Genomic DNA, 25,193 nt, shown 5'->3' with positions numbered 1-25,193 from the left:
ATTTGCTTCATGGCATTTGTAACCACTTGATAGTACTTTGATTATTTATTCATTCAGTCTACAATCTTATTTCTCTGGTATTTCTAGAGTAATGAGAATAAAGCTTTGCACAAAAAGAGACATTCAAGATATGATATTGAATGAATGAATGAGTGGGCCCTCCTTTTCCTTCAGGTATAACTTCAGGTAATTTAACCTTACACCTCTTATTTGCTGTCCATAGAAGAACTGGTCTAAATAGCATAGCCTACTATATTCCTGGAAAATCTAAAACATTCTTTGCTCTAATATCGTGACTCAGCTCCTCCAATTTGTCTTTATTGTTATTGTTTTAGGTTAGGTCAGCATCATTTTCTTGACTCTTTATAAAAATCTTCTCACTTTTATATCTGCCACTCTCCTTGAATTAATTTTCAATCCTGCTGTCAGAATTTTTCCAAACTATAGGCCTGAATGTGCCTCTCCATGAATAAAATCTTTTTTTTAAGTCTTTATTGAATTTGTTACAATATTGCTTCTGATTTATGTTTTGGTTTTTTGCCTTAAGGCATGTGGGATCTTAGCTCCCCAGTCAGGGATCAAACCTGCACCCTCTCCACTGGAAGGCAAAGTCTTAACTGCTGGACCACCAGGGAAGTTTCTGAATAAAATCTTTTAATCTCTCTCTCAATTCAGCTGGAATAGTCTCACTTCCCCTTCTCCTCATTTATTCTGCATTCTAACTGCACACACATACATGAAACACAATTTTCCCAACATTTCATGCCTTTATCTTTCCTTTGGACATGCTGTTGTTTAGTCTATCTGCAATGTCCCTCTGTCTATGGTTTATACCTGATGAATTATTTGTCCTTCAAGTTTCAGCTCAGATAAATATCTTTCTTTGAAATTCCCTATGCCCTTCTGTTAATCCTTAGTATATCAGAATGTGACTAGGTCTGGAGATTAATCCTTTGAAGAGGTGATTAAGTTAAAATGAGATTTAAAAAGCTGGCTTAAAACTCAACATTCAAAAAACTAAGATCATGGCATCTGGTCCCATCACTTCATGGCAAATAGATGGGGAAACAATGGAAACGGTGGGCTCCAAAATCACCGCAAATGGTGAATGTGATCATGAAGTTAAAAGATGCTTGTTCTTTGAAAGAAGAGCTATGACAAACCTAGGCAGCATATTAAAAAGCAGAGACATCACTTTGCTGACAAAGATCCGTATAGTTGAAGCTATAGCTTTCCCAGTAGTCATGTACAGATGTGAGAGTCGGATCATAAAGAAGGCTGAGCGCCGAAGAATTGCTGCCTTTGAACTGTGGTGTTGGAGAAGACTCTTTGGGAGTCCCTTGGACTGCAAAGAGATCAAACCAGTCAATCCAAAAGGAAATCAGTCCTGAATATTCATTGGAAGGACTGATTCTGAAGTTGAAGCTCTAATACTTTGGCCATCTGATGCGATGAGCTGACTCATTGGAAAAGACCCTGATGCTGGGAAAGATTGAAGGCAGGAGGAAAGGGGGATGACAAAGGAAGAGATGGTTGGATGACATCACTGACTCAGTGGACGTGAGTTTGAACAGGCTCTGGGAGACAGTGAAGGACAGGGAAGCCTGGCATGCTGCAGCCCATGAGGTTGCCAAGAGTTGGACATGACTGAGCAACTGAACAACAACAAAAAGGGCCCTAATCCAAGCACACTTATGAAAAGAGGAGATTAAGTAAGACACATGCAGAGACACCAGGGAGAAAAGACCATGTGAGGACACAGTGAGAATGATCCATCTGCTCACCAAGGAGAGAGGCCTCAGGAGATAAGAAGCCCACTGACACCTTGATCTTGAACTTCCAGCCTCCAAAACTGTGACAAATTAAATTACTGTTGTTTAAGACACCCAGACTGTGACGTTTTGTTATGGAAGCCTTAACAAACTAACATATCCCCCCAAATTAGACACTCCTCTCTCAAGTTTCCTTAGAGCCTTTTACACAGCTCCATGCTGGCCTTACCACCTAATATGGTCCTGGTTTTGCATGCTCATCCCATTACTGTTTCTGAAAAACTGGGTTTCTATTAAACAGAACAAAACATGATCTGAATGACTATTTCTGAAAATGAGATTGAAGAAGAGGATTACTCTTTGGGGAATCAAGTGAAAGGTTCATGGATTGCAGACCAGTTTGAACCCAAGGGTAACCTACAGAAATGCTAAACATCAGAAACTACAGTACTTGAAACTTTCTCTTGACACAAAAGCTTAATAGAGTACTATTCCTCCTGTGAGTAGAAACAAAGGAGGATTGAGGAAGTAAAAACAGAGTAGCAACCTATATGTACTTGGATTCATGTCAAACTGGGTCAGGCTGAATTGGATGATGAAACAATATGCATAAACCTAGCAGTCTCCCAGTGGTTTTTACCCTGAAGTGTGTGTGTGAGTGAGTATGTGAGTATATGAGCGTGGTGTGTATGTGTGTGTGTATTGCATGTTAGCTTAGTAAAAGTGGTGAATATTTCAGCACTGTAGTCAGGCTATTCAGATTTAATCCCCAGCTCTACCTTTTATTAGCTTAAAACGTCTTAGCCTCAATGTCCTCATCTGTAACATGGGAATGATGGTGATTATAAATCTATTACATAGAGTTGTTGTGAAGGTTAAATGACATCTTTAATGTAAAGGACAGGGACTTCGCTGGTGGTCCAGTAGTTAAGATTCTGTGCTTCCACTCTAGGGGTATGATTTCGATCCCTGGTTTGGGGAAATTCCACATGCCATGCAGTGCCGCAAAAGAAAAAGGGTTGCATCTCATGTGAAGGATGAGTCTAGTAAGCGTTTAATAAATGTTAGTTGTTGCTATGATAAAATACCTGAACTCTATTCAGTTGAGTATATATAGTGTGAAGTATATGGTTAGAAGAGAAACCCCTGCATGCTACAGTAAGTGGTAGAAAGAATTTGGCAGCACACAGATGCCAGGTGATGTTATGCTGTGGATTGACCTGAGTCTACTTCCTCAAGAGTATGCTTTTATAGACCATAATTTTAAAGTCTCTTTCACCTGGGTTTATTACCACTTATGACTCAGACAAAAATGCAGTCTATTTATTGAAATTTTTGCTTGATAATAGCACAAGTCCAGACAAGAAATATATCCTCATATAAGAATTTCCATTTATTAGTGTTTTCTTGAGCATGATTCTAAGGATACAACCAGTTTGGGGATAATCTATGGGATCCTCCCCATAACCTATATTCAGATTTGGAAAGAGACCCATTTGGCACATTACAGTGATTATAAAGGTACAGCTTTCCTGGAAGAAATCTCAGTGGGTAAGGTAACAACGACATTTGTGCCAAACAGGCAAATGCATAGGAGTCTAACTCTTTCAAGCTTTTAAACAGAACTCTGAAGAATGTACAACACTTATTTCCCTTCTTGAATAAGACTGTCCCACTTTCAAGTCTCCAAGCTAAATGCACAGTGGATGGTTGCCCAGGTGACAGCCCGTAAACTAAGCAGTCTCTGCAGCTAACTGAAGAGTTTGTACACACAGAACCAGCTGTAATTATCTTTTTATTTTACAAGTACTTGGAGCTGTGAAACATTGGAAAATAATCAAAGAAAAAAATCTATATTTATGCTGCTTCTAAATGGATCCCTTGTTGAAGTGTGGGTTGACAGCTGTTCCAGGAATCAGTGCCTTGATGAATTAGGATGATGTTGACTGCTGTTTGTCTTGGTGTCTCAACTGTGTACCAACTTCCTCAGCAAAACATAGAACAGGTAAGCCGAATCTCCACTTTTCACCACATTTTATGTTCCAACTTTTTTTTCTCCCCAGAGATGTCCCAGTGGAGGAACATTAGGTAAACTGATAGAGGAAACTATCTCCTAATCTCAAATAATTATATCCTCAGAGTTCTTGGAATAAGCTATTTTTGACTTTTCGAGTATTGAGATAATCCCTTCTAATACTTTACAAAAATGACTCTAGACCATAGGCTAACTGCATAAGGACAAAAAGTATACAAAAATACTTGTGTTCATTGAATTATACCCAGGAACAACCTTTTATTTTAGTTTAATCACCTGTACATCTGTTAATTTTATTTGATATAAACCTTCTTGAACTACTCAGTATTATATGTGTCCTCAGTCGTATTTTCTCAACATGAAAAGGGATTCCCATTATTTTAAGTCTTAATTACATAAGATTCCAAATCAAATGTATATTATAATAAAAAGATTTTGTTTTACAAGTAGGTTAACCATGCATATAATTAAAAATTAAAAAAAAAAAACTGGGCTTCAACAGATGCTAAGCCAGAAATCCCTGTGGAATGAAATGTTATTGCTTAAAAATATCATCAGTCCTAACAATCCTAAAAGAAAAATTGAGAAAAGCTTTTTTATGAAAAAATTTAAGCTGTGACTGTACAGAGTGAAGATCAGAAGAGGAAATGGAACTCACTAATAAAAAGCCAAGTGGGTCTGTCCACGATAATTGAAAGAGCACTGCTATATGCTGATTCAATCATCATCTTCCTTCAGTCACAACTGAGAGTGAGATGGTAGATGGTCAAACTAAGACCACACTGCCCAGTATTATAGTGATTTGACTTGATAACTCTCAGATTGCAGTTGGCTTAAATCTTAATTTTATTTTTTATTTATGAGATAGATACTACTTTTGAAATACTCTCGCTTAAAGGTTATATTAAAGAGCTTAACTACAGTCCCATAACATACATTGTCATTTCATTGCTAGATGTGATAACCTGGGGGAAAAATACCTTTGAGGTTTTATTTCCACATTATGAGTTAGCTGGGGATATAAATATGTATTTCTTATCTAGTTGTTATTTGAATATCCAATTTCCAGCTTTATTGAAGGACAGGTTTCAATTAACTTTTGTTTTTGAACGCATTTCTTTTAACTGAAATGATACTGCAAATATTGTTTCAGTAGTAAGTATATAAATGCAACTTGCAAAGCAGTTTGCTGGGACAGACATACATATGGGTTTCAAATTTTTCTGTGGCCTGATTTTGAGAGTATCATTTGCTCGTCAGCTTTGTTTTAAAGTTCCAAGTACCCTGCTTATTCAATGTTAATGATTAGGATAATGATGCTTAAGTGACGGCAATCAACCAAATGCCTGCTTTATTTAGAAGAGCTGAAAGGAAACTGACAGGCACTGCTGGTGGGAGTGGAAATTGGCACAGCCACTGTGGAGAACAATCCAGTAGTATTAGTGAAATTAAATATACTCAAACCATTCACCTCAGAGGAACACAGGCGCAGTGCATGATAAGGCCTGAACAGGCTACTTATCACAGTGTTGCTTGTGGAGTGGGAAGTGGGAGGCCACTTAGATGTCCATCACCAAGGGAAGAGACACTGAATATGATCCTTACTATTCAGCCCTTAGAAACAACCAACCAGAGGTACACATAAGTATAAGGCTAAAGCTTAAGAACAACACGTCAAGTTAAAAAATAAGTAACAAGATCTTTAGTACATTATCATTTATGAAATTTAAAATATGCCCACACACATAACAGCACCGTTGGCCTTACAAAGATACATACATATCTGAGGATACCGCTTGGGCACATTAGACTGGGCTCCTGCGAGGCAGGTGGGGGGGCAGAATGGAGCAGAGATGAAGGTGGAAAAACATGAAACGAGAGAAGTCAGACATGGCCCAATACTGCTAATTAGGAATATGATTAACCCACATCCCTTTAAGGTCCAGCAAGGAAATGAAAATAGGCCTATTTTACAAATGTTCCTTTATTATGCTAGTTGTGTTAAATGTTTTGGGCACTCCTGCTCTCATCTCTCCAGCATGAGATCCCTTTTTATTAATGCCTATGTCTAGTTTTTCTCATCTGTAAAATACAGGTAACAGTACTACTGTTCTGATGGTGGTGTTTGAAATGTAAAAGTAAAATATATGCAAAGCATTTAGAAGAGAATATGGCATGTGGATCTTCCCTGTAGCTCATATGGTAAAGAACCTGCCTGCAATGCAGGAGACCCGAGTTCGAGCCCTGGGTTGGTAAGATCCTCTGGAGAAGGGAATGGCAATCCACTCCAGTATTTTTGCCTGGATAATCCCATGGACAGAGGAGCCTGGTGGGCTACAGTTCGTGGGGTCTCAAAGAGCCGGACACAACTGAGCGACTAACACTACTACTACTATAGCATGTGGTAAGCATTCAATCAATGTCGGAGATTATTGCTGATATTATATTATCGTTAGTATGTAACATCACTTTGAGAAAAAGTAGAGGAAAACTTGAGAAACTGCTTCTCTATTTCCATTTATTATTTATTAGAAACTTGGAGGAAAAGCTAGTATTTATCCTAAGAACTTTAAATCAAAAGGAATAAGTGGTAATGATAAATGTCAACTAGAAAGTAAAGTGAATTGCAAAGAAAATTGTGGATTGGATTCAAATTACTAGGTCAGTATTTCCAAAAGTTGCCTAATATTAGGAATCACCTGAAAGCTTGAGCAAAAAGGTATGTACTAGAGACAGAAAAAAGATAAGTGGTTGCCAGGGATTAGGAAGGAGGGGAGCTTGAATAGGTGAGACAAAAAATAGTGAAACTACTGTATACTATAATGGTAGATGCGTGTCATTGTATATTTGTCCAAACTCCTAGAATGTGCCACACCAAGATTGAACCCTAATGTAAATTCTGGACTCTGGATAATAATGATACATCAATGCAGGTTCATCAAGTGTAACAAAGGTGCTACTCTGGTGCTGAATGTTCATGGTGGGGAGGTGTGTGTGTGTGTGGTGAGTGGTGGAGGGTCAAGAAGACACATGGGGAACTCACTGTGGTTTCCACTTAATTTTGTTGTGAGCTTGAACTACTGTAAAATTTAAAGTCTATTTTAAAATAAACTATTAAATTTTTTTAATTAAAAAAATGAAGAGAGTCCCCCACTTCATTCCAGACCTACCCAGTCAAAAGGAACCTAGGAACCTATTTATAACCAGTGGACAGCCTAATTCTTATATTCAAGCTAGTTTAGGAAACTGCACTAAGCTAAGGTCACATTTTTTTTTTTTAATTGAAGGAGACAAGACACTCTTCTACATGCTGTGCTGTCTCTGTTGCTGACCTCAGCACTTATCATTCTGTAAAAGCAAATGCTTGCCTCTCCCAACATCAGGTCTTCCCTGATTGCCCAATAATATCCTCTTGGACTCATGTTTCATTTTCTATGGCCAGTAAGTCACATTCCTGTTAAGTTTTACTTTCAAAATTTTGTTTCTTCCTTTCCATTCTTTGTCATAGGAATCTTACTAAAGTTACCATGTTCCTATACCACTACTGTGTGTAGAACAGCTAGCTAACAGGAAGTTGTTTGGGTAGCACAGTGGTAAAGAATCTGCTTGCTAATGAAGGAGATGCAAGAGACCTGGGTTCGATCCCTGGGTCCTGAAGATCCCCAGAAGGAGGAAATGGCAACCCACTCCACTATTCTTGCCTGGAAAATTCCATGCACAGAGGAGTCTGATGGGTCATAGTCCATAGGGTGGCAAAGAGTCAGACATGACTGAGCACAGTAGCAGCAGTAGGAAGCTGCTCACAGGGAGCTCAGCTTCGTGCTTTGTAATGACCTAGATGGTGGGATGGGGGCTGGGAGGGAGGCTTAAGAGGGAAAGGATATATATATATACACATATATATATATATATAGCTGATTCACTTTGTTGTATAGCAGAGACAAACACAACATTGTAAAGCAATTATAATTCCATTTTTTTTAAAAGGACCATGTTCCTAAAAGGCACTACCCAAAATATTCCATGGGCTTCCCAACCTGTTGAGAAGTTAAAGAGTAAATTCCTACAGGACCATTTTCTCCTCATTGTTCCTAGGTATAGACTTTTGTTCATACTCTTTTTCTGGTCAAAACTACTCTTTCTCCTTTATTCTGGTTTTCCAGTTATTATTAATACCTTTCTTTTCACATCATATTCCAGCCCACATGGCCATTCCATTTCTCCATTATTTGTTGTTTGACACTTTTAAAATTTTTATCTGAACTATTTTATGCTATGTTCTATTGTGCAGGTCAGTACAAGTTCTTGAAGGACGTATAGTATCCTCTTAAATAATGGATAAATTTCTCAAATTGAATTATTTCTGGGGTGAAGTACACAAACTTTTTGAGAAAGAAAGAAGGCTTAAGTAGTCTGGCCATGAATACTGAAGGCAGTTAAATATTTAGGACATTGAAGACCAATTCTAGACATTTCCTTATTTATTTTTCTTAGCTTTTCACTATAAAGTTGTGCTATGAAATGCCTTTTGTTCTTTTTCTTTGTGCCAAATATCAGTGCATTGTAAGCAAATTGCCCACTCAATGAAATAGCCTGTGCTTACAGACAGTGACAATGGTATCAGAATTTGAAGCTGGAAAATAGAATCTGAAAAAAAGATTTTGTGCTATTTCCAACAGTAAGACACTCCACCAGGAGGTCGTTGGTGACTTCAGAAATGGCAATTTAAGAGATATTTCAATGATTTGGAAAACCGAGATAGGATATTTAAAATTAGGACTTTCCTGGAAAATCTAGAATGGTATTAACCATATTCTTTTATGACTCACACTGTGCTAGAATTATGGAGGACACACAAACCCAAGACATGTAGATCAGATCAGATCAGATCAGTCACTCAGTCATGTCCGACTCTTTGTGACCCCATGAATTGCAGCACGCCAGGCCTCCCTGTCCATCACCAACTCCAGGAGTTCACTCAGACTCACATCCATCGAGTCAGTGATGCCATCCAGCCATCTCATCCTCTGTCATCCCCTTCTCCTCCTGCCCCCAATCCCTCCCAGCATCAGAGTCTTTTCCAATGAGTTTACTCTTCGCATGAGATGGCCAAAGTACTGGAGTTTCAGCTTTAGCATCATTCTTTCCCTGCTATTGAAGAGTTGGCAGTATTATTGGGAAGACAGGGGCTCTAATAAAGAAAGTAATTACAGGAGTTTTAATAAACAACACTAAAGAAAATAAAATTCTACAATAATTCTCACCAATTGGATGTGCCAATGCTTTGTATATAGTGTTTCAGATCCTCACCAACCATTTGAAGGGGGATTATCATTTCCATATTGGAAGATGAGAAAGGAAGTTCAGAAAAGTTGAGTGAGATGCCCAAAGTCACAATGTGGAGGTGGGATTTGAATCCAGGTTCTTTCAGACCCCAAAGCCTGTACTCTTTCCATTCTGGTGTTGACCCATCCTTTCTTCTTCTGTACCACAGCAGATCTGCAAAGTGACAGTGAAAGTATTATTGTTCCTAATTTAAAATATGTATGCAAAATTTTTTTAAATATATGCAAAGAACCAAGACTGACAGTTTTCCTCTTTTTCAAAATTGCCTTTAAATCTGTTATAATATTTCACACATCGTGTCTGACTCTTAGCGACCCCACGGACTGCAGCCTACCAGGCTCCTGCGTCCATGAGATTTTTCAGGCAAGAGTACTGGAGTGGGGTGCCATTGCCTTCTCCAAAAAAAAGGAACAGGTGACACTAAAGGTAGAATATGTTACATTTAAACCACCCACTACTTTGTTGGATCTCATTTAATTAGTTTCTTTCCTCTTGCAGGCAATTACATGGAACTAGCATGATGAATAAAAATAAACTGATTCATGAATTTCTGGAAGTAGTTTCAAGAGGTGATGTGGAACTCATCTGTGACCATATTGCTAAAGTCCATTCCATCCTTGGAAACCTTGACTTTCAGCATCCAAAGACTGGGAATACACCTCTCATTACTGCAGCAGAAGAAAATCTAACAGAGGTAATATGTGGTGTCCAGGGGCCCTTGGATGGTCTTCTAAGTGAAGGATTCCAAGAATGAAATGGTTAGGAATAGCATAGTCACCTACCTCCAAAAAGGAATATGTGAGAGCACAAAGCAGGGGTGGGGGGTAGCAGCTGGAGAGAATGCTGAGAAACCCTAAATGATCCAGACACCACCATCTTTATTCATTTCTTCACTCAGTCAACAGATACTCCCAAAATACCCAAGGCAATATACCAGACTTCATGATTCATACCATGGTGGGTGAACCAAATACAGGCGTCACCCTTGAAAAGCAGCTTATGGTCTAGTGGGACCACATAACGGAGTCTGAATTTTTCCCTCCTTCCCCACAACCCACACCCAGCCCCATCAGTACTTGGAAATTTGTCCCCTGGTCCAAACAGGTGCGCAAAATCCTGAAAGTAGGGGAAGAGGAGTAAATAAATAATGAGACTTAAAGGGGCAGAAAATTGTCCTCTTTGTTGTTGTTATATATCCAGCTTAGCAGGCCTGACACATCTAAGTAATGGATAAATTAATGAATAAATAATCCATTTGTGTCTTATTGATCATTTACAAAATTGTGTATGGGAACTTAAAAGATTCTTTTAAAGAATGCAAGGATTTCCCTGCCAGTCCAGTGGTTTAGGCCTCTGCTCTCCCAACGCAAGGGGCATAGATTCAATCCCTGGTTGGGGAACTAAGATCCCGCATGCCGTACAGCGAGGCCTAGAAAAAAAAAAGAATGCAAGTAAAAGTGACAGCAATATGGGCACTTGGAATTGGGGAGGGGCATCAAGGAGGAGACTTCAAGGGGAAGAGAAGAAATGAGTGAAAATTCAAGACAAATTTCACCCAACTGCATACCTCAGTGCCTCTACAAGTTCTTGGGGGGCTAAATGCAAATGGACTGTTAACTCTGGTTGGCCATCTTTGCTTCCACAATTACCCTCTTTCTTGACTTTATTCCTAGCTCTGTTTCTATCTTGACTCCTTTCTATTAACACTTTTATAACAAAGCATAAAATATAGCATATATGCTTTTTTAAAAATAATATTTATTTATTTATTTTTGGCTGTGCTGGGTCTTTGTTGCTGGCTTTTCTCTAGTTGCAGTGCAGGGGTTTCTCACAGTGGTTTTTCTTGTTCTGGAGCATGGACTGTAGGGTGTGCAGGCTTCAGTAGTTGGAATATGAGGACTCAGCATATACGCTTTTTTAAAAAAAAGGAAAACCATGACAGTAGCACCATTGTATCTACCATCCAAAACAAAAAATTAAATCATTGCAGTGCCTCAAAAGCCCTCTAAATGCTCATCATGAAGTGTGCCCCCACACTTCATAATCTTGAATTTGGGGTATACACAGATATTACACTAATTCCTCATATATTTAGAGGGGTGCTTCCCAGGTGGTACTAGTGGTAAAGAACCCATCTGCCAATGCAGGAGACATAAGTGACAAGAGTTCCATCCCTGGGTAGGGAAGATCCCCTGGAGGAGGGCATCACAACCAACTGTAGTATTCTTGCCTAAAGAATCCCCATGGACAGAGTAGCCTGGTGGGCTACAGTCCACAGCGTCACACGACTGAAGCGACTTAGCAGGCACGCATGCATACATCTAGAGATAGAAGCCTTAAAAATCACTGTACATTGAATGGCTCAAAGGGCCAATCATGTTATATTTCCCTCTTCATTGTGAATCTTGCCCAAACCTCATTAGCTGAATTCAGAGGACTCAGTTTCCCCAAGGGACTGGGCAGGATGCTGACTTGGGAATCTGAATCCAAGTGAGCCATGAAAGTTTGAGTCTCTCATCTCCCCAAAGTCACCAAAATTTTCATGTGGGTGACTGCAAACTTCAATCCCCTTGAGATAGGGCAACTGAGGATGAGGTATAGGTGGAGGGAAGGATTTGCAACATGGTAAGAGACAGTGGCTCTAGGCCAATAAAAAAGATACATATACTTTTAGTTTCCAGAAACATGCTGCTCAGCCAAATGAACTCCCAGTGTTTTTGGTTCATACAAAGCCTTAGATCAGGTAGCAAGGTCATTATTATTGACACCATCTATTTGGAGATCCAACCAATCCATTCTGAAGGAGATCAGCCCTGGGATTTCTTTGGAAGGAATGATGCTAAAGCTGAAACTCCAGTACTTTGGCCACCTCATGCGAAGAGTTGACTCACTGGAAAAGACTCTAATGCTGGGAGGGATTGGGGGCAGGAGGAGAATGGGACGCCAGAGGATGAGATGGCTGGATGGCATCACTGACTCGATGGACGTGAGTCTGAGTGAACTCCGGGAGTTGGTGATGGACGGGGAGGCCTGGCGTGCTGCGATTCATGGGGTCGCAAAGAGTCGGACACGACTGAGCGACTGATCTGATCTGATCTGATCTGATTTCCCCTTCAGAGATCCCTTGTCTTCAAGGCCACAGCCATATTGCTTTGACTGGATCTGGGGTTTGTAGCCTTTAGTTGACTCAGGCTTAACTTTCACAGCAGGACCTTTTTTTTTAAAAAAAGGATTCTACCTTGATCTGAATAATTTGCTGACCCATTGTGATAATAGCATTTTGTAAATTTTCACCCAGTTTAACATAAAGGCCAGAGGAGTTTTCTGGGGCAGCAGGACTAATCACAAAGAATTTGTCTAGATTTCTTTGTATCTGTTTCTCTTTTCTTTAGTGGGTGACTATCAGCATTGTAACCCATTTCAGGCCAGGAAGAACCTGAACTAGTGTTAATTCCTCATTTGTGGTTTACCATAAACATTTGTCTGTCTCAAATCCCCTCAAAAGGGCTAGAGCTCCCTTTAAGTAGCTAAAACCCACTGGAAAAAATTCTGAGACTGTTTACCTGTCTTGTTCATGGCTGGAGTCTCAGCACCAAAGTCAGGTCTTGACACACATGAGTCCCTCAATCCGTAATTGTTGAATAAATTAACCCATTACCATTTTAAATAGAGTTTATTCTCTCCCTAAAAATACTTGTGGAAATACCTGAAACATTCAAGAATCTATAAGCCTGAATCTGGGGGTTCTATATTCTAAATTATAGATAACAGTAACATGAAGACTTCAACATTTTATGTGGGTTTAACATAAAATATTCACAGACTTTTAGTTAAAAAAAAAAATAGTATCTCCAAACTATCCATATCTTGGAGATTTTTGTCTCTCAAATTTTAAAAAAGGCAAATGGCAGTTGTATGTGCCTTCTAAGTCACTACAGTCATGTCCAACTCTTTGCAACCCTATGGGCTGTAATCTGCCAGGCTCCCCTGTCCATTGGATTCTCCAGACAAAAATACTGGAGTGGGTTGTCATGTCCTCCTCCAGGGGATCTTCCTGACCTAGTATTGAACCTCCTATATTGGCAGGCAGGTTCTTTACCACTAGAACCACCATTTTTATGCCTATCTTACTCTCATTTCTTATGTCTTGAATCAGAGCTGTGTCCAACTAAGTAAGTTTTCTACCCAACTCAGAAGACATGATTGTAAGAATGCTGTGATTTTGCAGGTTGTTGGATTTCTTCTGGAAAAGGGAGCGGATATCACCCTGTGTAATTACAGCAATCAAACCGCAGTCCATGTGGCTAATTGTGATGTCCAAAGACAACTCTTGGCCATCAATGGAATCCAAGCTCCCCAAATGCAACTTCTGCAAAGCTCATGGCAAGGTGATCTTGAACAACTTCAACACTTGCTGGTCAGTTAATTCAGTGTTTGCTTCTGTCTTTGGGTGAGTGGGTGAGACTTGAAAAGAGAACAGACTACACATGACTCCTTCTAAAGAAAAATAAGTTCTTTTCAAATGCAGTCCCAGAAAGTTTCAGGCAGGACATATGAGACAGAAACAGGATTAAATGGGACACTTGGGGTGGAAAACAAGATAATAAAAGCACACAGCAGCACAGCCTATTTACACCTTCTTTCTAGCTGGATGGGAGAAGTCATGTAGCACCCCTGAGAAATGATGTCCTCCCAAAGATGCCCCTGGAGAACCACTGTCAACTTGCTCAGAGGTGTTCCCTTGACATCACTGCCATTTGTACAACTGCTGTTCAGATCCCTTCGGACCATCTGCAGTTATTATCTGTATCCTGAAAAGGGAATCAGAGAGACTATGCTTTGCATAATATTTAGCTGGAATGAAAGTGAAGAGAATACATTTTTCAAAATGCTGTCTTTTTAGGGTATTGATCTTCTTCTTATTCAGATTTTTCTGCCCATAGAGACTCTTTTCCAGAGTAACTTGCGAAACCACATGCATAAGCAAGGACATTCATTATTGGCGAACAGGCTCTTGGCATTTACCTTCTGAGGTACTGTCAGATCACATGACCTTCCATCTGAAAGAAAATCAATTGCTGCTAGGAAACAGCTTCTTCTATTCCCTTACAGTAGAGACACAAACAGATAAAGAAGAAGTGAAAGATATTCTGGTCACCTAGAGTTCAAGGAAATGGACAACAAAATCCAAAGGACTCTAAATTCTTCTATTGTGCTAAATGATAGTCTAAAATTGCCATATATCATAAAGTGAGGCTTAGAAATGTTTTTGGAAGACTTTGAATTTCATTTTAATGGCATTTTTTTGACAACTGTTGTTGTAATTCAATGTCTTTTTTTCATAACCATATTTTTCACTTCTAAAGATAAGCCTCCAAGTTTTAAAAACATATACCTGTAACTGGATCCAGAGCTTAATCAACAGATGTTCAATTAATGTGCTATTGCAAAACTATTCTCAGCTCAAAACTTTTATGCTGGTTCTAACTAATAATAAACATTTATATAAGAGGTGGTGTCTTTTCAGAGACTGAAAAAAAAAAATACTAACTAATTAATTCCCACAGCACCCCTCTGAGGTAATATCATTATCTCTAGTCTTTCCCTGGAGAAACTGAGGTAGATGCTGACTATATTGATGTGGCATAAAGTGAAATACAGATGGAAATTCGTGAATTACTTTGACCTGTAAAATAAACAATTCAGACAATTTGGCCTTCCAGTAGCTTCTCAGCTCTGAATTTTCCAGATTAAATTTTACTAAAACAACAAATAGCATCTATACATCCACCTCCATTTGATTGTATAAATCCTGTTCAATAAGTTACCTTGTAATTGTAAACCAGTCATTCACTCCACAGATGTTTTCTGAGCATGGTCAGACACTCTGCTCAGTGCTTTTCATTTCCTGTTTCCAATCATCCAAACAATCCTGTAAGAAAGGACCTGAAGACCCTGAAGTTCAGGGAATAAGATTGCCAGATTTTGCAAATAAAAATACAGGACACTCATTAAAATTGAATGACACTCATTGAATTTCAAGTAAATACCAACTATTTGGTATTTAACTAGCTGTCCCTTATTTCATCAGGGTGATTTTATCAACTTTTAACAGAATGTACTTGATATAACCCTGTCAGGGAAGTTAAATAACCAATTTAAGGACCTCAAATTCAAACTCCAATCTGTCTGTCTCAGGTTTGTGTTATTTCAGTTCATCAGCTCCTCTCAAGATATTGAGGAACAGTATCTTGAAATTAAAATGAGAATTTGGCCAGGTGATGAAAATGTAAAGATTAGTATTAATGGACATGCAGTAAAGACATAATAGAAATAAAGCTTCATGTTTTTAAAGGCATCTGAAGAGTTCCTGGATATAAATTTCCCAAACCAACATGGCTTGACTCCTCTGATGCTGGCTGTGAGAGATGTGGACCTGTTTGAAAGGCTTGATATGTTAACGCTCTATAGACCTGCGGAGGTTCTCTCTGAGCTTCTCAGGCATCATGCGTGAGTATCAGGTGGTTAGCCAGTACCCATGGAAGGGTGTCTCTGCCATTGTTACTTACAAAGTCATTTGCAAACCTAGATATATAGATTGTTTGTTTATACATGTATACTGTGGTGCTCACTCACATCTGACTGTTTGTGACTCCATGGACTATAGCCCACAAGGTTCCTCTGTCCATGGGATTTTCCAGGAAAAAATACTGGAGTGGATTGCCATTTCCTACTCCAAGGGATCTTCCTGACGCAGGGATCAAATCCGTGTCTCTTGTATGTGGATTCTTTACCACTGTGCCACCTAGGAAGCCCCTTATACCTGTATACATGTATATGTATAATGTATATTATAAAATACTGTATGTATACAAAGATAAATATAATGTATATACATATATATATGAAATGCCCATGCATATTCATAAATGGGACTTCAAAGTTGCAAAGTGATGTACAGATGTTAGAGGTTGCTATCTATTATTTTTATGATATTGTCCTTTTATTTCATTTGTTTAAATACTTCCTCTTTGGTGTTCCTGAGACTGTCAAATAATTCTTGAGTATGTAGCTCCTTACCCCCAAAATGTTATTAAATATTCCAGAAAGCATTGTCAATTATCAAAAATAAATTATAGTAGTGATTTCCAATTATGTGATAGTTACATTTTGAGAATTCCCTGGTGGGCCAGTGGTCAAAACTCCAAGCTTCCAGTGCCAGGGGCGAGGGTTCAATCCCTGGTTGGGAAACTAAGATCCTGCATACCTCATGCTGTGGCCAAAAAAAATTACATGTCAACACACTCTTTTAGGAGGAGGGAGATAAATCTTTTTTTTAATTAGAGGGCTAATAAGCAGTCTTTCATGTCAGAAATGCAGTTTCCTAATGCTGTTGCTGTGGCTTCCCGAGTGGCACAGGGGTAAAGAATCCGCCTGCCAAGGCAGGAGACGTAAGAGACACGGGTTTGATCCCTGGGTCGGGAAGCTCCCCTGGAGAAGAAATGGCAACACTCCAGTATTCTTGCCTGGGAAATCCCATGGGCCGAGGAGCCTGGCAGGTTACAGTCCATTGGGTTGCAAAGAGTCAGACATGACTGAGTGACTGAGCGTGCATACACGCAATGCTGCTTGTTACCTGTTTATCTTGTCATCAAAAAAGAAGAGATGGCCAAAGCTCTTCCTCAGTATTGCATATGCATTTTTTGTGGGGAATAAAAAAGGAAGAAGGAACTTCCAAGACAAAAGTATAATCAAGAACACGATCTATTTTAAAAGAATCAGTTATTGTAATAGGATGAAGATGGAAGTCTGAAGCTACCTCAGACTTCCTGTGCATACTAGTTGCTCAGTCGTGACCGACTCTTTGCGATCCCATGGATTGTAGCCCATGGAATGTAGCCCATTTTCCAGGCAAGAATACTGGAGCAGGTTGCCATTTCCTCCTCCAAGGGATCTTCCTGACCCAGGGATCAAACCTGAGTCTCCTGCACTGGAGGTGGATTCTTTACTGCTGAGCCATCAGGGAAGTGACCTGAGACTTCAGTGTTAATAGCTGAGGAGATTGTTAAAAACGGAGATTACTGGACATCAACCCAGACATGGTGTTCAATAAGCCTGAAGTGGGGGCCAGAAAGCATGAAATCAAAGAACACCACTTGGAGAAACACTAATCAAGGTAGATGAGCAAACTAGAGATATCAAGGGAACATTTCATGCAAAGATGGGCACAATGAAGGACAGAAATGGTATGGACCTAACAGAAACAGAAAATATTAAGTAGAGGTGGCAAGAATACACAGAGGAACTATACAAAAAAGATCTTCATGACCCAGATAACCATGATGGTGTGATCACTCACCTAGAGCCAGACATCTTGGAATGCAAAGTCAAGTGGGACTTAGGAAGCATCACTACGAACAAAGCTAGTGGAGGTGATGAAATTCCAGTTGAGCCATTTCAAGTCCTAAAAGATGACGCTGTGAAAGTACTGCACTCAGTATGCTAGCAAATTTGGAAAACTCAGCAGTGGCCACAGGACTGGAAAAGGTCAGCTTTCATTCTAATCCCAAAGAAAGGCAATGCCAAAGAATGCTCAAACTACTGCACAATTGCACTCATCTCACATGCTAGTAAAGTAATGCTCAAAATTCTCCAAGCCAGGCTTCAACAGTATGTGAACTGTGAACTCCCAAAGTTCAAGCTGGTTTTAGAAAAGGCAGAAGAACCTGAGATCAAATTGCCAACATCTGTTGGATCATTGAAAAAGCAAGAGAGTTCCAGAAAAATATCTACTTCTGCTTTATCGACTATGCCAAAGCCTTTGACTGTGTGGATCACAACAAACTGTGGAAAATTCTTAATGAGATGGGAATACCAGATCACCTGACCTGTCTCTTGAGAAATCTGTATGCAGGTCAGGAAGCATCAGTTAGAACTGTTGCATGAACATGGAATAACAGTTGGGAAAGGAGTACGTCAAGGCTGCATATTGTCACCCTGCTTATTTAACTTATATGAAGAGTACATCATGAGAAACGCTGGGCTGGAAGAAGCACAAGCTGGAATCAGGATTGCCGGGAGAAATATCAATAACCTCAGATATGCAGATGATACTACCTTTATGGCAGAAAGTGAAGAGGAACTAAAAAGCCTCTAGATGAAAGTGAAAGAGGAGAGTGAAAAAGTTGGCTTAAAGCTCAACATTCAGAAAACTAAGATCATGGCATCCGGCCCCATCACTTCATGGGAAATAGATGGGGAAACAATGGAAACAGTGTCAGACTTTATTTTGGGGGGCTCCAAAATCACTGCAGATGGTGACTGCAGCCAAGATGCTTACTCCTTGGAAGGAAAGTTATGACCAACCTAGATAGCATATTAAAAAGCAAAGACATTACTTTGCCAACAAAGGTGAAAAGAAGAGAGTGAAAAAGTTGGCTTAAAACTCAACATTCAGAAAACTAAGATCATGGCATCTGGTCCCATCACTTCATGGCAAATAGATGGGGAAGCAATGGAAACAGTGACAAACTTTATTTTGGGGGGGCTCCAAAATCACTGAGGATGGTGACTACAGCTATGAAATTAAAAAAGGAAAAGTTGGAAGAAAAGTTATGACCAACTTAGACAACGTATTAAACATATTAAAAAGCAGAGACATTACTTGGGCAACAAAGGCCCATCTAGTCAAAGCTATAGTTTTTCCAGCAGTCATATGGATGTGAGAGTTGGACTATAAAGAAACCTGAGCACCAAAGAATTGATGCTTTTGAACTGTAGTCTTGGAGAAGACTCTTGAGAGTTCCTTGGACTGCAAGGAGATCCGACCAGTCCATCTTAAAGGAAATCAGTCCTGAATATTCATTGGAAGGACTGATGCTGAAGCTGAAACTCCAGTACTTTCACCACCTGATGCAGAGAACTGACTCATTTGAAAAGACCCTGATGCTGGGAAAGAATGAAAGCAGGAGGAAAAGGGGACCACAGAGGATGGCATCACTGACATAATGGACATGAATTTGAGTAAACTCCAGGAGTTGGTGATGGATAGGGAGGCCTGGAATGCTGCAATCCATGGGGTTGCAAAGAGTCGAACATGACTGAGCGACTGAATTGAACTGAACTGAGCAAACTAAGGTCCCAGAGAGCTAAGTGACTTGCCTAAGGCCATGTATTAAGGTTAGTGGCAGTCCCTTGATTCTTGGACCTATGCTAATTCTTTTGAACCATGAGCATGGAGGGAGAAAAAGCCCTAAGAATATTATTATAGATCATAAAACATTAACCTGGGACTTCTCTAGTGGTCCGGTGGTTAAGGCTCTGTGCTTCCACTGCAGAGGGTGTGGTTCAGGCCCTGGTCGGGGAACAAAGATCTCACATGCCACACATCCAATAAAAACAGAATGTGACTAGTGAAGCAAGTCTAGCCATTGTTTCCCTCACCGTAATCTGTAAACAGAGTTCCCATCGTTTACCTTCTGGACCTCTTTGAGCTGATGTCTAATTCTAGGATTCATGGCAGCATAGACAGGAGATTTGCACTGATGCAAGGAACTCTAAGATCAGCCATGGGGCTTAACAATCACAGGACAAGAGGAATGAAAAATCATACAGAGAGGCTCTATGATAAGATCACTCCACTCAACCAAGCGTCTGCGAAATAAGTATGTCAGTTTAATTTCAAGGTGAAATGCTAGGCCATTCTACTAGCATTATTCTAATTTGAATAATAAAAGAGCTCGGTATTAGAGTTAGGAAAAAGAAATATTGAGAATAAGCAGTTAGCTAAAGCACTGAGAAGAAAAAATCAATGAAGCCAGCTATTTGGGATGATAAGACAACAGTTTATCAAGATGTTTTTATCTTTGCTTGCTTTATGCATTATTAAAGAATTATGAAACTTCTTGTCCAAGGTTGAAAATTTTCAGCAAATTATTAGAATGTTTTTAGACTAGAAGTGGCCTAAAATATGCAACATATTCCTTTCAGTTAAAAATCTTGAAAATTTTCTCTCTCTGTCTCTCATGCATTTTGAATTCATTATTGCTATCCCCAAACTATATAAAATTATTTTTATTTATTTGATGTCAATGTTTTTCCTCTCATATTGGTTTTCTTTTTCAATAATTTAACTCAGTAATCTTTGATGTTGATTCTATTCTTCCTAGAGACCCTAAACTCTGTGATTTTAGTGGAAAATCAGCAATACATTATGTGTCACAAATAGAGAGTTTCAGAAAGCAGCAGTTATTGGACATTTTAATGAATTCTATGCCAAAACCAGGTAATATTTTTATTTCACTTTTGAAATTCTCTAGCTATAAAAGCCCTTTTATAGTTTTTTACATGTATTTGATGGATCCTCTTAAAGAAGTCAAGCTAAATGTATATATATGTGTAACTGAATCACTCTGTTGTACAGTAGATGTTAACACAACATTGTAAATAGATACTTTAAATAAATAAAGAAAAAAAGAAATCAAGTGAATAGCTATCTATAATCCAGGGACTTTGTACAAGACCCAAAGTTAGGTACTCTGAGATAGGCAAAGAAGACTAAGATGTGGTCCAAATTTTTTTTTTTTTAATTTTATTTTATTTTTAAACTTTACATAATTGTATTAGTTTTGCCAAATATCAAAATGAATCCGCCACAGGCATACATGTGTTCCCCATCCTGAACCCTCCTCCCTCCTCCCTCCCCACACCATCCCTCTGGGTCGTCCCAGTGCACCAACCCCAAGCATCCAGTATCGCGCGTCAAACCTGGACTGGCAACTCGTTTCTTACATGATATTCTACATGTTTCAATGTCACTCTCCCAAATCTTCCCACCCTCTCCCTCTCCCACAGAGTCCATAAGACTGTTCTATACATCAGTGTCTCTTTTGCTCAGTACAGTCAGGGACACACTACATCAGTCAGAGGAGAAAGAGATTGTTATAAACTTAAAAGGGGAAGAAGGACTTGCTGTGGTTCTCTAATGCTGGATAAAATATGAAGGAAGCAAAAAGATGTGATATAGGCATGGAGAAAGCGTCTAAGCAAGACAAAACACAGCCACAGAAAGAAATGTAATGGAAAAAGTGCCACTGAGCCACGTGTGACTTTGTGAAAACTGCTTGACTTTATTGTCTGATTGGATTTTTGTTGGGAGCTCTGGACAGGGAACAAGGCTATCCCCAGGAAGGTTTCATGGAAGAGGTAAGACTCAATCTGGTTCTAAAAAAAACCATGAGAGCTGATTTTGTGGACAGAGGCATCATGCTGTAAGTGAGCATGGCTCATCCCAGGGGCGAACCGGAGACTAAAACCAACAGTTCATGTCAGGGGAAAGGAATGCAGAAGATAGACACACAAAGAGACTGAGTCCATCAAAGAGTCGTTAAATGTCAGACTGAAGGACATTTTTTTTTTTTTTTTTGGCAATGAAATAGAGTCACTGAAGAATTTTAAGACAGGGAACGATGAAAGCCATGTTTTAGGAGAGGAAGAGACTCATGACAAGCAAGCTCTATTAAGAAACTATAGAAGTACCTGTGCGTGGTTTCAAGGATCAGGAAAAGAGACTTTGGACATGGCGTGTAGTGGGCCTGAGAGGTTCTAGGTATGTGAGTTTAAGAGAATGTGAAAGAATTCACAGAATATAGTGATGCAAAGTTGATAGAGGAGACATATAGACAAGGGTTGAGAGGCTTGAGTTAAACATGATTCCAAAGTTTCAGCCCAGGTTCGATGCACGATGCTGGATGCTTGGGGCTGGTGCACTGGGACGGCCCAGAGGGATGGTATGGGGAGGGAGGAGGGAGGAGGGTTTGGGATGGGGAACACATGTATACCTGTGGCTGATTCATTTTGATATTTGGCAAAACTAATATAATTATGTAAAGTTTAAAAATAAAATAAAATTAGAAAAAAAAAAAAAAACCTACTTCGTATCACCTAAAGGGAAATGGCAAATTTAATGAAAAAAAAAAAAATTAACCTGAGCTATAATCTAAATTTGGATTCAGTTTATTTCCCTTACCAGATGGAATGAACAAGTCTTAGAAATAGTGTTTTGGTTCAAATTAGATTGTTTGAAAAATTAAACTATATGTTTTCAACAACAACAACAAAAAAACAAAGTTTCAGCCCTAGGAAGTGGGGAGGTAGAAATACAATTAACAAAATAGGAGAACATTATGGCTTGGTGTGGATGTTGAGGTAATGGGTTCTAAAACACTCATTTGATGAGAACTTTTGATCTTCAAAGTAGCAATTTTCTGTAGGCCAGGGCTTGTGGGGAAAGGATTGGATAAGATGGACTGATGGGTTTCTTTGCAAGTTCTCTACAAGGAGACTGTGAAGATCTGAGAGTAGGTGAGATCACTAAAGGATCGATGATGGTGAGAAAATTGCAGGGGCTGGGCAGAGAAGGTACACATGGACGAGGCATAAGAAAGGAAGGAGGAGAATTAGGAGAGAACTGCAAGAAAGAAGGGGTGGGAAGCAGCATCAAATTGGAAAAGAGTTTACAAAGCAGATGTGATAAGAAAGTGAGGGTTTCAATGGTAGGATGGAGGCAGTAGAAAGGTTGCAAAGAGTGAAGAAAGAAAATATGGTGAACAAATGCAGGCTATGAGTAGAGATCACTCTTTCAATTTTGTATCACTCATACGATCAATGAAATAGGAAGAGATGCAAGAGGAAGAAGTTTTCACGGTAGAGCACATGCTTATCTGAAAAAGTCAAGATAACAGGAGAAGGGTATGTAAGAGAACAGTGTCCCCCAGGAACTAACTGGGAATTCATTGTTTGGTGTTCAGAACTCTGTCAATTTAATGTGGCTTCAAGTGCTAGACAGGAAAGGTGCTCCAAGCAGCTGAGCACTTTTGTCTTCGGCAACTACAGTACAGATATAATTCCCAGCCCCTTATTAGGGGTTACACTTAGCAACATTACCCCCTTTTTAAAAAACAAACAAAAATGCATTCATTCTGTGGATTCCTTTTGTCCTCACATTTTTTCCAGTAAAAATTATGGCCCAAAGTTTCCTCAGGATCCCAGATCACTATTTCAAGAAAATTTTAAACAAAATGGAACTCATTTTTAGAACCTAATGCTAGATGTTGCTGTGAAATTGCTGGAGATGCAGCTTATCAAAACACATTTTTATGTTTCTTTTGGCAGAAAGACATGCTGAATCATTGCTTGACATTTGTCATGATACAAACTCTTCTCCAACTGATATGATGACAGTTACTAAAAACCAAAATATAATCTTGCAGAGCATTGGCAGCAGTGAGGTAAGATGCTCTAATCTTCACATAGAAGAACTAACAGAAAAAGGGATAACCTACTGCATCTACATTTACTTCATTTATATCTACTTCATTTAAGTTGCTTGAATATTTATAACAAACATATATTACAATTATATATTTAAATGTGATTATAAGGAAACTTAAACCATAATTAATCATAGTGCTTCATGAGTTTAATCTCAAGGCAGTAATTAGCTAGTCAATTCTGAGTCTCATACATTATGCGTGTATGTGTATACCATAGAATATTGTTGCAGCTGAATCCATGCTAAATAATAAAATGTAGCTTGTCTTTATGCATGTTAATGTGAAAGAAGAGAAAATCTTTATTCTGTTCATGTCAAATCCATCCTAGGATACCACAAAGGAGGTGCCTCCTCTTGGTCCTGGTCATTACCCCCTGTCCATGATGAATAACTTCACAAAGTATAGTAATAGTACTAGTAACAAACATTATGACCCACAGAAAATGATGGAATGATTTCCTAAATGTATAATAAACTGTTAACAGTGGTTGCCTAAAAGGACTGAAATGGAGAAGAACTTTGTACTGTATATTCATTTGTATTTTTTTGAATTTTTATAGAATTTAACATAGTCCAAACAGTTAAAAATATTACAACTCTATAGGAATTCCCTGACAGTCTAGTGGTTAGGACTCAATGCTTTCACTGCAGGGGTGGGAGTGGGAGCAAAGTTGGGAGCCCTGGGTTCAATCCCTGGTTGGGAAACTAAGATCCCACATGCTGCACAATGGTGACAATTTTTTAAAAATTACTACTCTATATTTTATTGGTAAAAAGAATATGACCACAAATGTGTTTATTTTTACAAGTTAATGAGGTATGGATTATAATAGACAGAAACTATATGAAGAGTTTTAGAGATAGTGTAGTAAGATCTTTTTGTACCTTTCTCTTTCCAAAAATTATTCTAAAACAATAAAGAAAACAAAAACCAAAAATTTAAGTAAAAAAGTAATCTGAAATAACTATAGATTCATAAGAACTTGTAAAAAGAGTACAGAGAGCTCCTGTATAACCTTCACCAGCTTTCCTCAATGGGAATTATTATAACTGTAGCTGATTGTCTAACCTAGAAAATTGACATTAACCCAACACCACAATGAACTAGACTACAGACCTTCCTTGGATTTCACTGGTTTTTATGTGCATTCCTTTTTCTTTCTTCTGTTTGTGTGTGTCTGTGTGCGTAGTTCTGTGACATTTTATCCCCTGAATCTTTGGCGGAGATACAAAACTGTTCTGTTACCACAAAGGAACCCCCTTACTACACTCTTAATTGCCATGGTCTCTCTGCAACCACTGATCTGTTCTCCATCTCTATTATCACTTCAAGAATGTCATATAAATGGCATTATCATATGTGTAAACTTTTGAGATTGGCTTTTTCTACTGAGCATAACACTCCTGAGATAGATCCAAGTTGTTCTATGTATCAATAGTTTCTTTATGTTGCTAAGTAGTATTCTATTACAATTTTATTTTGTCCCACATTTAGCTGTGGGACAGCTAAATTTATTTAGCTGTCCATCTGTTGAAAGACATTTGGGTTGTTTCCAGTTTGGGGCTATTACATATAAAGCTACCATGAACATCTATGTACAAATTTTTGTGTGAATTTATGTTTTTATTTCTCTAGGATACATGCCCAGGAATCCAATTAGTGGGTCATTTGGTAAATGTATGTTTAATTTTTTTTAAAGCTGCCTAA

The 25,193-nt window shown here is 38.9% G+C and overlaps 1 protein-coding gene across 2 annotated transcripts in view; it reads left to right on the top strand.

The window, feature by feature from the left end:
- The first annotated feature begins 3,527 nt into the window (after nucleotides 1-3,527).
- Nucleotides 3,528-25,193, top strand: part of MAP3K19 (mitogen-activated protein kinase kinase kinase 19) — a 65,302-nt gene continuing 43,636 nt past the window's right edge. For both annotated transcript variants that reach the window (XM_005899482.2, XM_070389689.1), the window contains exons 1-6: nucleotides 3,528-3,777; nucleotides 9,652-9,847; nucleotides 13,382-13,570; nucleotides 15,509-15,663; nucleotides 20,322-20,437; nucleotides 23,326-23,441. In XM_005899482.2, coding sequence (XP_005899544.2) covers nucleotides 9,671-9,847; nucleotides 13,382-13,570; nucleotides 15,509-15,663; nucleotides 20,322-20,437; nucleotides 23,326-23,441 — 753 coding nt within the window. In that variant the 5' untranslated portion in view covers nucleotides 3,528-3,777; nucleotides 9,652-9,670. The remainder of the gene's footprint in view (nucleotides 3,778-9,651; nucleotides 9,848-13,381; nucleotides 13,571-15,508; nucleotides 15,664-20,321; nucleotides 20,438-23,325; nucleotides 23,442-25,193) is intronic.

Source organism: Bos mutus, chromosome 2 (genome assembly GCF_027580195.1).
Source record: "Bos mutus isolate GX-2022 chromosome 2, NWIPB_WYAK_1.1, whole genome shotgun sequence".
NCBI lineage: Eukaryota > Metazoa > Chordata > Mammalia > Artiodactyla > Bovidae > Bos > Bos mutus.
Note: the sequence above shows the minus strand (reverse complement) of the source record. Positions and strands in the feature narration are given on the sequence as shown.